Below are 15,988 nucleotides of genomic sequence, written 5' to 3' on the forward strand. Positions count from 1 at the left end.
TACACAAATATTTTAATCAACCACACTTTCAATAGACTGGCTTATATTGTAAGTAAATATCCATGGTGAACTGAAGTGGGAAGTTAAAAGTTTCAGAATTGGCAAATACTTGTCAAAGGCGACAACAAAAGAAAGTCCCCCTTATGATGGATAATTGAACATATCAATAGTGGGAAAAACTAAAAATTTGTACAATTTGCAAAGAAAATTCCACAGAAAATATTACCCGGTTGTCACTGTATTTCTTATCAGTGGTGGAAAAAATATATATACAGAATGTTTTTTTTACAAAACTTAACTTGCTGGATTTTATCAAAGCAGTAACTGACAATGTGGCCTAAACCAGAGAGAGGCATGTACAAATAATTTCAAACTTAAGGATAGGCTTAATAAACTGCACTTTGCATTGTAATTGTATCTTTCAAAATCATCTGGGACACCATACTGGTCCGGCAAAGAATAGATAAGCAACCAGAAAACATATTTTGATACTACAGTCTCTTAAAATCTGAAACAATACTACATAAAATGAGTATAACACAAAATTTTTGTAGACCGTTAAAAACCACTGCTATCCGTCCTGGTTTGTTTTTCTGTAACACTTTTTAATTTTTGACAAATGATGATCTCTTGAACAATTATGGCTCATCAGTTAAAGTGACTAGACCTTTAAGTTTAATACCCATACCAGAAGGTCAGTTAATCCTCAGATGCAACACAAACCTCAATGGCAAAACATAAAGCGGTTTATGGACTCACATGGCATATTTACAATGTGCTACAAATTGGTGAAGGGCAAACGGTATCGGACGTCGTCCAAGGGTGCTCTCTTGTTTACATGAAATTATGAGAACATCGTTTTGGTTCAGATATTAGAATTTCTCAAAGCAATGGATTAACATTAACATTTACGCCTGTACTGAGGAGCTTACTTCATAGTCAAATTATCCATTTCATAAATTAAGCATAATTTAAGCTGAATATAGTGAAAACCAGAATAGCTATAGAAACATAACTATTACTCATTACTATTACTCAATTAGTTTTTTGGCTTTCTATGGAAACATGGAAACTTATCAAGAAAAAAATTATGCCTAAATTCATCCGTTTTAACACATACTTTTGTGGATTGGACTGAATGGTTAGTAATTCTTCCTACTGTAGGAGCAACCAAACGGTTGTTATTATATATATTGCTTGAGTGAGGGGTACGGATAGATGTGCAAATACTACATGAATTTAGTCTGATTGGTACAAACTGACACTGTCCTGCAAAATGCTACGTTAACCAAAGAGGGCACTTTCTATTCAACTCACAACCAGATCAGCTGGCTGTAGAAGCTACTTCATACCATCTACTACATACACTGACTTAATTTTCAAACAATTTTTGTTGTCTCTACCAGTCCTGCAGAAGCACTTTCGTTCAAATTTGAACCACTTTTTTCCCGGATTTCTACCAACATGGACACTCTGCTGCATCTTGCAGGCACTGTTGGATAACCAACTTGCTTCATTCTTTTGTTGATTGTCCTTCTTGCGATTACTAACTCAGTAAATACTTCAGAGCAGTTCTTCCGGATAATCCTCGGCTCTAAACTCCACCCTCTGTATCTCCTGCTGGGGTTCCTCGGTCTCTTCCTTCTCCTTCTTGCGTGGCTGGTCCTCATCAATCTCGATGACGTCATCCCTGTCATCCCCCCTTCTCCTCTTCTTCTTCTTTTGTCGGAGCTCTTCCTGCCTCTTCTTCATCTTCTCTAGCTCCTGTTCCAGATCTTGACAGGCTCGCTCGATTTCGTAATTCTTGGTGACAAGCTTTACCCAACTGTGATACCAAGAATGTAACGAAAATGTAAATTTGTAGGTTAAGAAAATGGAATACCGGAAGATGAAAAAGAAAGGCAGAAGATAGTACACATGTTATATCTAAACTGTCGTTCTGCAAAGACAATTTTAATGGCTGAAAAATCAGCTTCTCTGTTCAGGCCAAAACATTTAATCGTAATCTCTTTTGCTATGCTGCAAACTAATAGGCTTTTTAAATAATATTTGTTTAGCTTCATTTAGACAACAGGGTCCAACATGATGAAATTCTCTAAAACTTGATACCCTTTTGTTTTAAACTTTTCTTTTAATGAAGTCGAGTCACATAGAGTGATAAGAGGGTCATGAATTTTGCAAATCAACAATGAAAGCCAAAGACTTACCTCTCTTGTAGTACCTTCAGGGTCTTACCTGCTTCCATCTGCACGAAAAAACAAATACAAAAACATAAAGAATAACATAGGAACACTACGAAAGAGATGAAGCTACATATTCTAAACAAAAAAAGCGAAGGGCTGAATAATGTAACATGAAATACAAAATAATGATCCAGAGAAGAAGAAATAATGAAAATGGTAAAAACAACTAATGCAGCCGACACAAATTAAGGCAGTCAGACATATAAAAATAAAACAACAGGAAATTGTAAAGGAAGGATCAGGAATCAAAAGTGATTAAGCAACAAACAAAATAAAAATCAAACTAATTAAGCTGGACACACAAAATTACAAAGCAGTAAACTCATTAAATGAAGCAGGGAAAACAAACTCATCAAAAACTAATGACACAGGAAACATAACAAAACTGTGCAAGGCTTGTTAAACAATATTCTCTTCTTTAGATAGATTAAAAATAGATTGAACATATAATATATTGGGACAGGTCAATGTGCAGTCCTCTCATTTTGAGTAGGGAAGCTGATGATGGATCTTTGTATCTTTCAAAGCAAGTAATAATTGCTTATAAAATATCCAAGCACAAAGTCAATGGTTTTGCTTATTAATTATAACGTGACAATGATAAAATTAACATATCCTCATCAGTTACAACATCAAAGACAAACAACAAGCAAAATTTAAATCATCCGCAAGCGATTATTAAGAATAGCGGTCACAACAATTCTGACCTGATCATTTTTTCTGTTCCAGTTGATTTCTTGAATCTGTTTTCTCAATGCTTGAAGCTGTTTCTGGGCACAATCTAACATTTTTGTGAGTAAACTGCAGGAGATAAGAAATATATAAACTTACTTAAGTAATAAATGTGTGGATGCAACTTATTGTGGTTGGCATTTTTAGTAGGTACAGTAGAAGATATTCATATAATTAATGGAAATGGGTCATGTCATATACAGAATGGACAAAGAACATTATGTCCATCCTCCCTCTAATCTTCTTGACATGTAATTAAGAAATGGAACACCAACATTCAAGTATCTTACTGTGTCAAAAGTCAGACAATGGGGGGGGGGGGGTGGGGGGCAGTATCAGCACAGGTTGAGTAGAGTTACAATAAGACATCAGCACAGAATAGGCACCGCTGGTCGGCAGATATAACGTCTGTTCTTATGTTATTGATTCAGTCTTACTTCAGTGGAAGTTGCTGCTTCTGCTGCTGTGTTTTTTCTTGATACAATGTCTAAATTTAACATGTCTTACTGTATTTTGACAGATTGCCGCAGTGCCTACCTTTAACAGAGTGCCTCAAATTGCATTAAAAAACAGTGTTGATATAATATAATGCACACCATGAAACATAGTTAGAATGTTTTTTTGCACTGATGGTAGGAAACCTACCTATCCTGTTGGAAGATATGCTTCCAGCAATCTGGTGATTAAGTGCAAAATGCCATCTAAAATCACAATCAAACATGTAACTTACTCATTGTGTATCCTCCACGTTAGACTGCCGTACTTTGATAAAAGTTCCAAGTTTGCAACTCTGTGAAATGAATAAACCAAAATCAAATCATCATTAAGCACAAGAAGAAAAAAACATGTAGTGATTTATTCAAGTCTTGATTTTCATCGATAACCTTACAGCATCATCAAGCTTGCTATCAAATATTCTAGGAAGTCAGACTATGCTCACCCAAGATCAAATTTCCACAAGCATTTTACTGCCAGTCTAAAAGTATTTTACTTGTGCTATTATTCTATTTTAATAAGGACTGGGACTTATTTGGAGGACCAGAGCCACTAGGGAAGTAATTTTTCTACAAATTCTTTAGTATGGGTGAAAGTCTGGGCCAATCGCCTGATAACCTCAAAGAATTTGATATCCCTTAGAATGCTCTAAAAACAATTTTTGACTGAGCACTTCTAACTCCACGGCTTAATTGATGATGATGTACTGTAATCTTTGGAATTCAGTTCCAAATAGCCTTAGGAACTCTCCTACGTTTTCTCATTTTAAAAGCAAGTTGAAGACAAATCTCTTCCGTCAAGCTTTTCCCGATTCATAGATTTCTTTCATGTGTATCTTTTGTCCTTGTGCGCTCTGAGTTCTTTGGAAGATTTTGCACCCCTGGCGCCTTATAAGTACCATTTATTATTATTATTATTATCTCTTTAGTGCAGGCCTTAATGCTGCTGAGAGTTCATTGTTTTATACATTTCCATAAATCAACCAAAACATGTTTTTTCAACTTCATATTTAAACAGAGCATCCTTGGATGACATTCATTACAATTTGTCCTTGACAAATTTGCAATGAATTGTGAACATGTCATTTTGAGTCATACATGACCTACTGATATGTATGTTAGGACTATGAAGACAAGCCACAGATGTTCAAAAGGGTCACTCTCAAAATCAAAGGTGTTAACCTAATCATCTTACAATATATATCGTAATTAAATTGGTATCTAAGGACCCCCATGTTACTAACCTGTCCGACTCAATTCAAATTTATTTTCGCACATGCACACAAAATTTAATGCACTGTCGTTATTATATAAAATTACAACGGTTACACATGATGGACACTAGAAGTACAGAATTTGGGTAACAGAGCTAGTGATCAAGAGAGGAAGCAGAACAAGGACACAGGAGAAAGGATGTTACCTCTCTGCTTGGTGCTCCAACTGTGCCATTGAATTCTCTACACACTCTGTCCAAGCAGAATGGTCATTTTGGCGTCCAATTGGAGGTGGTGGCAATTCGTACCTGGGAAAAAATGGAAAGCACAATACAATGATCGTTAGGTCTATAAATATGTAATGTTTAATCCTAAAGAAAGCAAACAATTCCACAACACTGGATCAAGTGTCATGGTAGGCTGATTTCACAACTTAACCTCACAAGACACAATTATCCATTACAAACGTTTTCAGTAAGGGGAATCTTTTACCTTTTCATACTCAGTGACTCCATAGGTAACCGAGATGACATTCTCTCAAATTCCCTTTTCAACAATTCAGTCTCAAATGGTAGTTGATCGATTGGGGTCAGCAACTCCAAGTAGTTCTTGGTTGGTCTGTACCTCCTTGTTTCTTCTTCTATGAGAGCATATGCCTGCAATCAAAATGGTTAATTTCTTTCTCAAAATTAATTTAGCATCAATATTAACAAGTGTAGTTAGCTCGGTAATGCTATAATCTCATAGATTTCACATTCAAATTGTTGCACAATTGTTATCATAAAAAATAGGTTACGGTACATACACTGCACTGCAGTATGCTAGGCTTACTTCAGGCTATGGAAAGTTAGTTAAGCTCAACTACTAGAATTATTAGACCTGGATTAGGTCCAGGGCTTAACTTGTTTAGAACTTGACTAGTAATACTACTAATACTAATAAAGTGGTACTGTACTGTAGGCGAGTGTTACTGCAGTGGTACTTATTGTCACTTGTCAGGTTAGAAACAAATTCTCACCGCCTCTTTAATCCCTGGCTCGTCATAACCCTGGTCATAATACGGTAAGGCATCGATGAAAACCTCCCCGGCCATAATTCGTAAAAATACTCGGGTTTCTGCGTTGACTTTCTAACAATCTAAGTTAACAACAACTTCTGAAGCCGATAATATATGTATATTAACATGTAGGCATCAGTGCTTAACCACGCGCTCCTCCGTACATGAAATACTGACATACCTAATCCACGAAACTCTTTTTACAAAACCTAGATTGCCAGATTGTCTATAAAAAAAATTTATTCAATATCTGCAATAAAAGTATTTATTTAACAATTAAATTTTTACGTGATATAATTTGATTTTTAAGGATTAAATATATTTTATTGCTTTTAAATTCTATTTAAAATAATGCTCATTGAAATTTGCTCTCAAAAAGTTCTGATTCTCCTAAGAAATTTGAACATTTTTGTACATCACAGAAATTTCTGTGGTGTACATTCCTCTCACAGTAAACTACCACTAGTTAGCACTAAGCAACGTATGTAAACGTCTGTGCACTGAAAGTTGAAATTGTGATCGTGACTAACTGACATCAATACAACAACACAGCTAGCTATACAATATTGCCTACACAAAAAGTAGGCTAGTTGGACATTTGAGTTAGGCGTAGGCCTATGACTAAACAGAGGTCGGGATACCAGTGATGGAATAACAACTTGCAAAAGAACACCGAAGACGAACATTCAGTAATGAGAGAGCAGGTAAATTGCTTAATTAGACTAATGGCGGGCCATATTTAGGCATACAGTAGGGCTAATTATAGACCACAGAGTTAAAAGAATATTACTTGGTGGAGTATATATAAAACAATGGATTAACATTAACTGTAGTATCTTGCCGAGAGACCAATATCTTTATCACACTAACCTTACTGGACCATTCCAGAAGTACTAGTATCTTGAAAATGGTTACTGTAATAAACTATTGTTTGGCTATTTATAAGAAACATTAACCAGCCCTCTAGTTTTCCTTTTGTTTCTGCCAGACTGTGGCATATTAACACAGATATTTTGCCGTAAATATAGGCACCTACTGCCTATGTTAATGAGTCCTGTGCAACATTTTTTGTAAAGCTTTGGTCTTTTGAAAGTTGCATACTGTACACAGTATGTTTAGGTTTACAGTAAAATTTTGACTGGCTCCATTATTCCTAACCTCCATTGTCCTAAGAAGTACTCTGTCAAATGTACTCATGCATATGAGCAAGTAGATTTATAAAATTCATTTTGCCAATTTCAAACCAATCAGCCAAATAATAGCAAGTGATATGCTTATTTTTTTGTGATATGATTGGGTATATAAGAATTAGTTAGAAAATAGTTCCATTTGTTATTTTTCTGATATGTTTTTTTTTGCCCCTCTGCCTCTCTTTCATTTAGACAAATGTTCAACCAATGTGAAACAACACGGATGTACTAACAAGCAGTAGAATGGATTCTAGTACCACGAAGAAAACAACTCCAGATCAGAAGATGCAGTGTTTGGAACACGCACCTGATCTTCTTCACGGACTCCACCAACTATGGAAGCAAAGAATCTTGTGTGATTGTACCGTCCTTGTTGGAAGTTACCACATATCTGTACAGAAGGTGGTTCTAGCCTCCTGCAGCGAATATTTTCGCACAATTTTTACAGAAAGTGAGGACGTGAAGGAAGTGAAGCTCAATGGTCAACTGACACAAGATGGGCTGGATTTGGTTCTTGAGTACATGTACACTTCTAAGATCGTCCTTACCCTGGGAAATATCAAGAGAGTCCTAAATACCGCTCTTCAGTTGCGTATGCCAAAACTGACAGGACTCTGTGCTCGTTACTTAATAAAGATGGTGAACTTGGAGAACTGCGTCCCCATTTTGCAGTTATCGAACACATTCCAGCTGACAGAATTCCAGCACTTGAAAGCCCATGCACAAGACTTCATAGCTGACAACTTGGTGGAAGTCTCAGAGACGACCACCTTTCAGAAGCTCACCGCAGACGAACTCTCACAGATCTTGTCTCAGGATAGAGTCGGTACGACGTCGGAATTCCAGCTGTTCAAAATTGCTGCAAAGTGGATCACTCATGATAAAGCCGGCAGAGTACTCCACGCACCGGCGATCATCAAACACATCCGATTCCCGTTAATCAAAAGTAAAGACCTGGTCGATCACGTCCAATCCTACGATTTCATGCTTGAGCAGGAGGAATGCCACCATTTCTTATTGCAAGCGTTGAATTACCATCTCATCCCACAGCGGCAACACTCATTCCAGATTCCTCGCAACAGGTTCAGATCCAGCAACGACGTGGCCGTCGCTGTCGGGGGTGAGCTTCCCCGTCAGACGGTCAGTGGGCAGGTTCTAGTGTTCGATGAAAGCAAAGCTATTTGGAAACACCTTACAGACATGCCTTTGAAGAGGGTCGACCATTGTGTGGCTGTATTGAATGACTTTATGTATGTAGCCGGTGGGCAAGTGTCCCTCAACTCCAACGGCAAAGAGAGCATCGGGACGCTCCACAGGTATGACCCTAGGGTCAATACCTGGCTTCAAATGTGCCCAATGCAGCAGAGAAGGGCCTTCTTCCACCTCTCTGCCTGCGACGGTTTGCTCTACGCAGTGGGTGGTAAGAACGAACAAGGAGCGTTAGCCTCTGCGGAGGTCTACGATGCTGCCAAGAACAGGTGGAAGTTTATTGCCAGCTTGAACAAACCCACTTACGCGTTAGCAGGGAGCATCCTAATGGACCAAATTCACGTCTGCGGCGGGTTTTCGAACAGGACGTTTCAAAAGTCTTTCTTGGTGTACGACAAGCGACGTGACGAATGGCACACGAAGAGACCTCTCTGTAATGCGAGGGGCTTCCACATGATGTGCACCCTAAAGGACAAGTTGTATGTGTTGGGCGGTAACCAGCTGAACGTGATGGGCGAGCGTGTAGACGTCAGTAGCATGGAGCGGTACTCCATCGATGTGGACGAGTGGATCACCATATCTCCAATGATGTGCGGTCTGAGCATGGCGGGTATCACCACCATCGACCAGAAGAGGATCTTCGTCGTCGGGGGTTACAACGGACAAAGCAGACTGCGAGAGAAAGACGTACAGGCGTACAGTGCTGAAAAGGATGAGTGGGATGTTTTGGGAGAACTCCCTCAGCCCGGACTACGCATGGCATGCTGCACTCTGGTTCTTCCGAGGTCCGTATTTAGGGAAGATTTCTCGCAGGACTATTCCTCACATGATTCCTCGATTGTGAACAACTCACAGATCAGCTTGTCTCATTCCTTGGCATCGACGTTAACCAGATGAACATTGCCTTTTTTTGGTGGATATTTGCAAGTGTTTGGCAAACACAACTTTTGAAATCATTTACGGGGAAAAAAAACAATGCTTTAGGTCAGAAAGTTTTGTCGAAGACAAATTAGCATATATTTTGTCTCACTACTGTAAGTAGTATTTATTATCTTATTTATATATTTATTTATTTCACGAATAATATATTGTGTCAGCAAGTCTTTGTTGAGGAAATTAGCACCTTAAATCTGTGTGGTATACCACTCGTAATAAAAAGCTGCAGAATTTCAGAAATGATATTAACTTAATGGCTGACTACAGGAATGGTGGACAATGGTGATGTCCCATATATCTACATATTGAAAGAGATGATCTATTTGTGTGTGTAATATTTTCGATATTACAATAGCAAATATAGGCAGGTCTCATTACAAATAACAATTAGAGTTCATATTAAGCCCGAATAGTAAATAGTTTAATTGCGGAGAATTTTGTCCAGACAACAGTTAAATGTATTGGTCACAGCCTACTGTAAGTAACATAAACTATTTATTTCATGACTGATATTAATTTAATGACCTAAGTATATTGGATTTTAATTTTAATTCTAATTGAAATGAAAATTTTTAATTTCTAAATAGCAAATGTGGTGACTGGTCCTATTTCAATAGTCCTTCAGTAATATGCTGTTCTTGCTCTTAAAGTGTTGTTTATGAAACCCCCCATATATAGATTTTGAAATTTGTGCTGTCCAAGGCCACAGACAGTAATCATAATAATAATAATAATTAGTCTTATATAGTGCAGAATCCAACCTAAAGGTTGCTCAATACGCTTTACAGATGTGTGTAGCATTTAGAAAATAAGTACGTTTTAATAGCATGTTTGTCTTGTTCAAGTGAATCAATTTCCCGCAGATGGACTGGCAGCAAATTCCATAAGTGCGGGTAGGAATAGTAGAAACTGCGATCACCAAAGGTTCTCGTGAGTGTCACAGGAACAGTAAGTTGATAGAGGTATTGGGAATGAGTAGGTCTATCCGTTGTTCACTCTTGGATAAGGTCGTGAAGATATTCGGGGGTACCATACTTCAATGCCCTGAACACCTGTGTGTTTGTCAAACTTGTAGAACCGTTCCTCCTACCCAATGTTTTTTGCATTCGATAGTAAACATTTCATGAGTTTGTTGAACAATTTTATACAAATGTACTCATTTTGGGGAAAAACAGCTTATTTTATATTAGAAGTTTCAGAAATCAATATGACTCATCATTAGTCAGCTGTGTAAATATTTTGTAGTCAAATATATATTGGATGAGTAAGATTTAATAAACTGTGTACAATATATAGCAAATTGATATGAACAGGATTCCTACTTGTATATGTAAGGTGTTATCTCATCTGTCAATTTAGAATCACAAGTTGTAATAATTAACAGTTCCTTTGGTTCCGTGATTGTCGCAAAAATGGCCGCCCTGTGAATCAGCAGTTAGTTGGAAATAAAATGTTTAATATTCAGTCCAAGTTTATTTATAATGTATTCTGTATATATTACTACCATATTCAGTAACACAGAATTATTGTTAGAATTTAGAAATCTTTTTTTTTTTTTTTTTGGTGACTTCATACAGTAGTTGTGTATATTTTATAGAACTGTTATATATATTTATCAATTGACAAAATTTCTATGACTTAGTGTAGAATTAGTCAAAGTAAAAATCTACAAAATCTACCTTTGAAAACCACCTTGAATATTTTAGTTTGTGTTGATTGTACATTTCTCATAAATTATGTCATTTTTTAGAATAAATTACAGTATGGTTACAGTACAGTATATGATGGTAAACGGTTACCTCTAGATGGTAGCAATATAAATGTTCTTTTATAGGATAGCGGTGATGATTATCCTGTTGATTTTAATCAGCTGCTTAGTTATATTCCTTAGCAATGTGACTTTATGGATGGTTTGACTTTGACCAGATTCCGCCAGAACTAGAAAGAATTATACTTACAAAGGTCGGGAGTTTAACTTCACAAAGCAAGGAAAAATTCCCCAAACTTCACACATGCGTTGAAGTTTACTGTATAATTCCACTGAATGGGTGAAATAATCCAGTATATAAAATTGATGTTTCTAAGTAATGGGAGGAGAAGGGGTGGGAAAGGGGATTGGGAAGAGATGGGGAAAGGAGTGTTAGGAGTAAGGTGGTGTGCAATAGTACCAATAGGGTTATATATACGTGTACAATGGTAGTAGTAAAAATGCAACCCATCGCTTTGACCTACTTTTACCTTACTGAAAGTAATTTTTGTCCTCTATGTTTATGCATACAGTATATTGTGACTTTTCCTACGATCATGCTTTCAAGTAATGACATTCCTTCCAGTATGATGTGTTTTTACCGCCATCTTTCTATTTATTTGTATATATGTTTGTATAGTGTTATGTATGTAATATATATATATATAATATAGTATACCTTTACTGTAATTTACAGCATGTTGTAACTCGAGGCGTGAAACTAGATTATATGATTTGCTCTACATCTACTGTATGTATTGAGCACTCTTGCAGCAGGATGTGAACAATTGAATCTTTGTTTTATATATATATGTATATATATATATATATATATATATATATATATATATATATATAAAAAAAATTGAAAACACCACAGACTTTAACTTATACATCTATTTACCAAAATTGATACAAAAAGAACGACATGTTTCGAAAGTAGCGACTTTCATCATCAGGTTACATACGCAAAATGAACAAGTAATAGCAGACAAATGTACACTAGCAATAACACACAAGGAAAAGTAGATTAACTCAACAAAGATAACACTGGACAGTCAAGCTGCTTGTTGAGATTAGGTTTATCCCAATTGATATGTAGACTTTCTTTGATCCTAAGCTGGAGTTTAGTGGGAGCGGAGTCGATAATTTTGAATGAGTTGTTGTCACATAGCCAACATTTGTCTCGATTATTGCACTCAGGATTCTTTCTCTTTTGTCCAGGAAATTACATCTATGGACATATCTGATCATTACATGGTATCATACGATGTAGTTAGTTTATTTACCAACATCCCACTTTCTGAAACTGTTGATATTGCAATCGATGCCATAATGTATAACAATCCAGGCATTGGTATTGAAAGGCGGGATCTCCAGAAACTATTCATGTTTGCTACCTCACAAACGCATTTTTTATTCAATGGTAATTACTATGATCAAGTGGACGGTGTGGCAATGGGTTCACCATTAGCACCGGTGTTGGCAAATCTCTTCATGGGTCATTTGGAGAAACAATTTCTGAATGATTCATCTGCCCCATCCAAACCTTATCACTACCGCAGATATGTTGACGATATTTTCTGTCTTTTCCGAAATGAGGGTGAAGCCATCGATTTCCTTCAATTTATCAATACTCGGCACCCTAACATAAAATTCACTATTGAGAAGCAAAAGGACAGTACGCTACCATTTTTGGATGTGCTTGTCAGCAACACTGGTCATTGCAATACTTCCGTTCATCATAAACCTACGTACTCAGGGTTACTAACCAATTTTTTCAGTTTCATTCCGTATTCTTACAAAATTGGTCTCATTAAAACGTTAGTGGATAGAATGTACAAGGTCAACAACTCTTGGAAAGGATTTGACCTCGACCTAAAAGGACTTATATCCACACTCGGCAAAAATCAGTTCCCCTCTCACTTAATTGACAAAGTTGTGAAATCGTATTTACAAAACAAGGTGTCACCGAAAAATATCATTGACCCGGTTTCTCACAATACCAGATTTTACAAGCTCCCGTACATTGGTAATTTCTCTGGTCATGCTCAGAACAAAGTCAGACAGTTGATCAAATCGCATTGTACAGACATTGATGTCAAATTAGTGTTTATCTCATTTAAAGTTCGAAATATGTGTGTAGTAAAAGACATGATTCCATCATACCTTAAATCTCGTGTGGTCTATAAATTCATCTGCACAAGCTGTAATGCTTGTTATATAGGGGAAACCCATAGGCACCTTTCTACACGGATTTCTGAGCATTTAAAAGCCGATAAGAATTCACATATTTACAAACACTTAGCTAAATTTCCCAACTGTAAGCGGCTATGTGACAACAACTCATTCAAAATTATCGACTCCGCTCCCACTAAACTCCAGCTTAGGATCAAAGAAAGTCTACATATCAATTGGGATAAACCTAATCTCAACAAGCAGCTTGACTGTCCAGTGTTATCTTTGTTGAGTTAATCTACTTTTCCTTGTGTGTTATTGCTAGTGTACATTTGTCTGCTATTACTTGTTCATTTTGCGTATGTAACCTGATGATGAAAGTCGCTACTTTCGAAACATGTCGTTCTTTTTGTATCAATTTTGGTAAATAGATGTATAAGTTAAAGTCTGTGGTGTTTTCAATTTTTTTATTATCGAGATTTGTGCTAGGAAGACCATATATATATATATATCCATACATATATATCCATACATATATATATATCCATACATATATATACATGCATATATATATATGCATATATATACATGCATATATATACATATTAACTGCCAAAGTAATTTATCAAAAGTTCTCTGGTGTGCTCAAGCAACATAGCTTTGCTGTGCAATGTTGTAGTCCAAGTGCTGCAATTAGATACAATTACAAAGGAAATATCCTACCAATTCACATTGCACCAGGGACAACAAGACTCTTGACTTCTTATTTATGCAGTTGACCATGTATAGTATAAATGTGCCTTGTTGATTTTATAATACCTAGTAGTCTTTCGCTAATAGATACGCTCCGTGTCAACACGCTAGCACATGTGTCACTTTTCATTTTCCTTTTTATGTCACCTCAGACTCAAACTGATTACGCTACCTATTAAACTTTGTTCTGTATATTATCTAAGGAAAATTATTTACAGAACTGTGAAGTGAACGACATTAATTTGAGAGCAATATGTGAAGCCAAACTAGTTCATCACGAGCGCCCTCGTTTCCTTGGAAGCCGTCTCTTGGTACACGGGCCTTCCAAAGTAGGACGGCTCTAAAATATTAAAACACAAAACTTCGTCCCCGCGCTCACCACATCACTAGTATCACGTTCACGGGGCGATAGCATGACGAGGAAACGCCAGCATAAAAAAATGAACTGGAAAATACGATGTTACACTACATATTTTAGATATCTGTGGAACCGTGCAAATTCATGGCATGTTTTACTTGTTTGTATTTCTTCATCTTCTGTTTTTGCTCAGGTTTTGAGCAGATAGCTCCCTGAATTATCGACTTCCATTCATTACGATTAAAAGCTATCACCATTGTAGCAATAATTAAAATTTGTTCAAAAGTTGCCCCAATGTTTAGCGCTGCTCCACAAAACCTGAGCTGTCTAAACTGATTTGGTTCATATAGTTGAACCGCCGTAAAGAAAAGAAAAAAAAAACAGATTTTGTTCACACCTTCATTCCCCTTCCCTTCCTCCGAGTCCTCACAGAGGTAAACTTGACATGTGACGTAACTGATCTCCTACCCACAGGGAAAGACCCCGTCTTCACGTTCCCGTCTTCTCGAAAGTAGAAAGAAAATGAGACGGTATTTTGCAAGCACAATATTCGTTCCTTGTTCACCTCAACTTCATGTACCTGACAGTTATGCAAAAAGGGTACTGTTTTAGATAAAGGTCTCTAATCTAACAGCTTGTTCGGGAATTGCATCAGTTTATCCCTGTGCTTGACATTCTGTCACTATGTTTGACATCTTGACTATAAAGGGCGATTCTTTCTCCTGTTCCCATATAGTCCTTTACCACGATACATGTATGTTAATTAATACGATGTGTGTATACTTTTACAGCCCTGACATAGAATCTGCATCATGACATCTCCCAAACTAACCAATAGAAGTTTGAGGGAATTGTTCTTCACAGCGATCTTTATCAATAAATATGATAATTTGGGCTTGCTTCACCTTTTAAAGCCTTTCACTACGGTACCGCCTATATCGGTCGTAATTCAGCCTTTGTTTTAACCGTACAGAACAAACAAAAAGTCGATCTGCCTTCATAACTTGGCGGAAAAGAATTGTCTTAGCTTACGATGTGCAAGGGCAAGGTAAATGATGATCTTAGTTCATCGAAATCTGTCGTGTTCAACGCCTTGAACAAGAGACCCTCGTAAGTGACCCCGCACTGTCGAATTCCAACAAATAACCCCCTGCCTAGACTCGCCATGTGCACCTCGTCCCGCCCTGCCAATTGATGTTTGTCACAAACGTTTGAGAAACCTCACAACTGGCGGAGTAAGTTTACCACCAGGTCGGGAGGGGCCTGCAGGTTAACAAATTATCAGACAGCCAGACAATAATCGTAAGGTTGCCTTCGGTGTTAATATTTCAGTCGGCATGTCACGTTCGCGGCGGCCGTGTATATAGGTGAAGCTACTATATACCTGTTTATGGTTATAGCATGAGTGTTAGAAAAAAAAGCAAGAAAAAGCTTCGTTTTTTAATGTAGCTTGTGTTTTGCTATGCTTGCCCATTCCTGCTCTGTCAGAAACTTTGAAATGGTTGTGTAACATAGGCCTATATGATTGAACGGTTCGTGATATTATTTATATATAGGAAGCAAAAAGAAACGAAAGAGGAAGAATGATTAGAAAAACAACAACAAAACAAACAAAACCATGAACCAGGGACAAATTCAACAACAACAAACACAAAACAACAAGACAGCAAAATAAGGATTTACCGAACCTTAATGCAAATCAGTTTACCTGATTGAGAATTCCGTTGCTTAATTTACACTCTTCGATGCTATGGGAATAGTCTATAGAGTGTCGACACCTGTAAGGAACGTATATATGTTGTAAAGATTTAACAGTTTATCCACCGCTAAAACTATATTTTTTTGATACATTATACATTAAAGCATACCACGATGTA

General features: G+C 37.0%; 2 protein-coding genes across 2 annotated transcripts; one reads left to right on the plus strand and one right to left on the minus strand.

Annotated features, from left to right (window-relative positions):
- Nucleotides 1–216: 216 nt before the first annotated feature.
- LOC139976444 (pre-mRNA-splicing factor SPF27-like) lies at nt 217–5,927 on the minus strand. The gene is made up of 7 exons (XM_071985175.1): nt 5,702–5,927; nt 5,176–5,339; nt 4,890–4,991; nt 3,706–3,765; nt 2,951–3,044; nt 2,208–2,245; nt 217–1,825 (listed from the first exon to the last, which is right to left on the minus strand). The coding sequence occupies exons 1-7, from the start codon at nt 5,774–5,776 to the stop codon at nt 1,564–1,566; spliced, it is 795 nt and encodes a 264-aa protein (XP_071841276.1). The 5' UTR covers nt 5,777–5,927; the 3' UTR covers nt 217–1,563.
- Nucleotides 5,928–6,115: 188 nt separating this feature from the next.
- LOC139976443 (kelch-like protein 31) lies at nt 6,116–13,863 on the plus strand. The gene is made up of 2 exons (XM_071985174.1): nt 6,116–6,444; nt 7,123–13,863. The coding sequence occupies exon 2, from the start codon at nt 7,174–7,176 to the stop codon at nt 9,034–9,036; it is 1,863 nt and encodes a 620-aa protein (XP_071841275.1). The 5' UTR covers nt 6,116–6,444; nt 7,123–7,173; the 3' UTR covers nt 9,037–13,863.
- The last annotated feature ends 2,125 nt before the right edge of the window (nt 13,864–15,988 follow it).

Source organism: Apostichopus japonicus, chromosome 11, assembly GCF_037975245.1.
Source record: "Apostichopus japonicus isolate 1M-3 chromosome 11, ASM3797524v1, whole genome shotgun sequence".
NCBI classification, from domain to species: Eukaryota; Metazoa; Echinodermata; class Holothuroidea; order Aspidochirotida; family Stichopodidae; genus Apostichopus; species Apostichopus japonicus.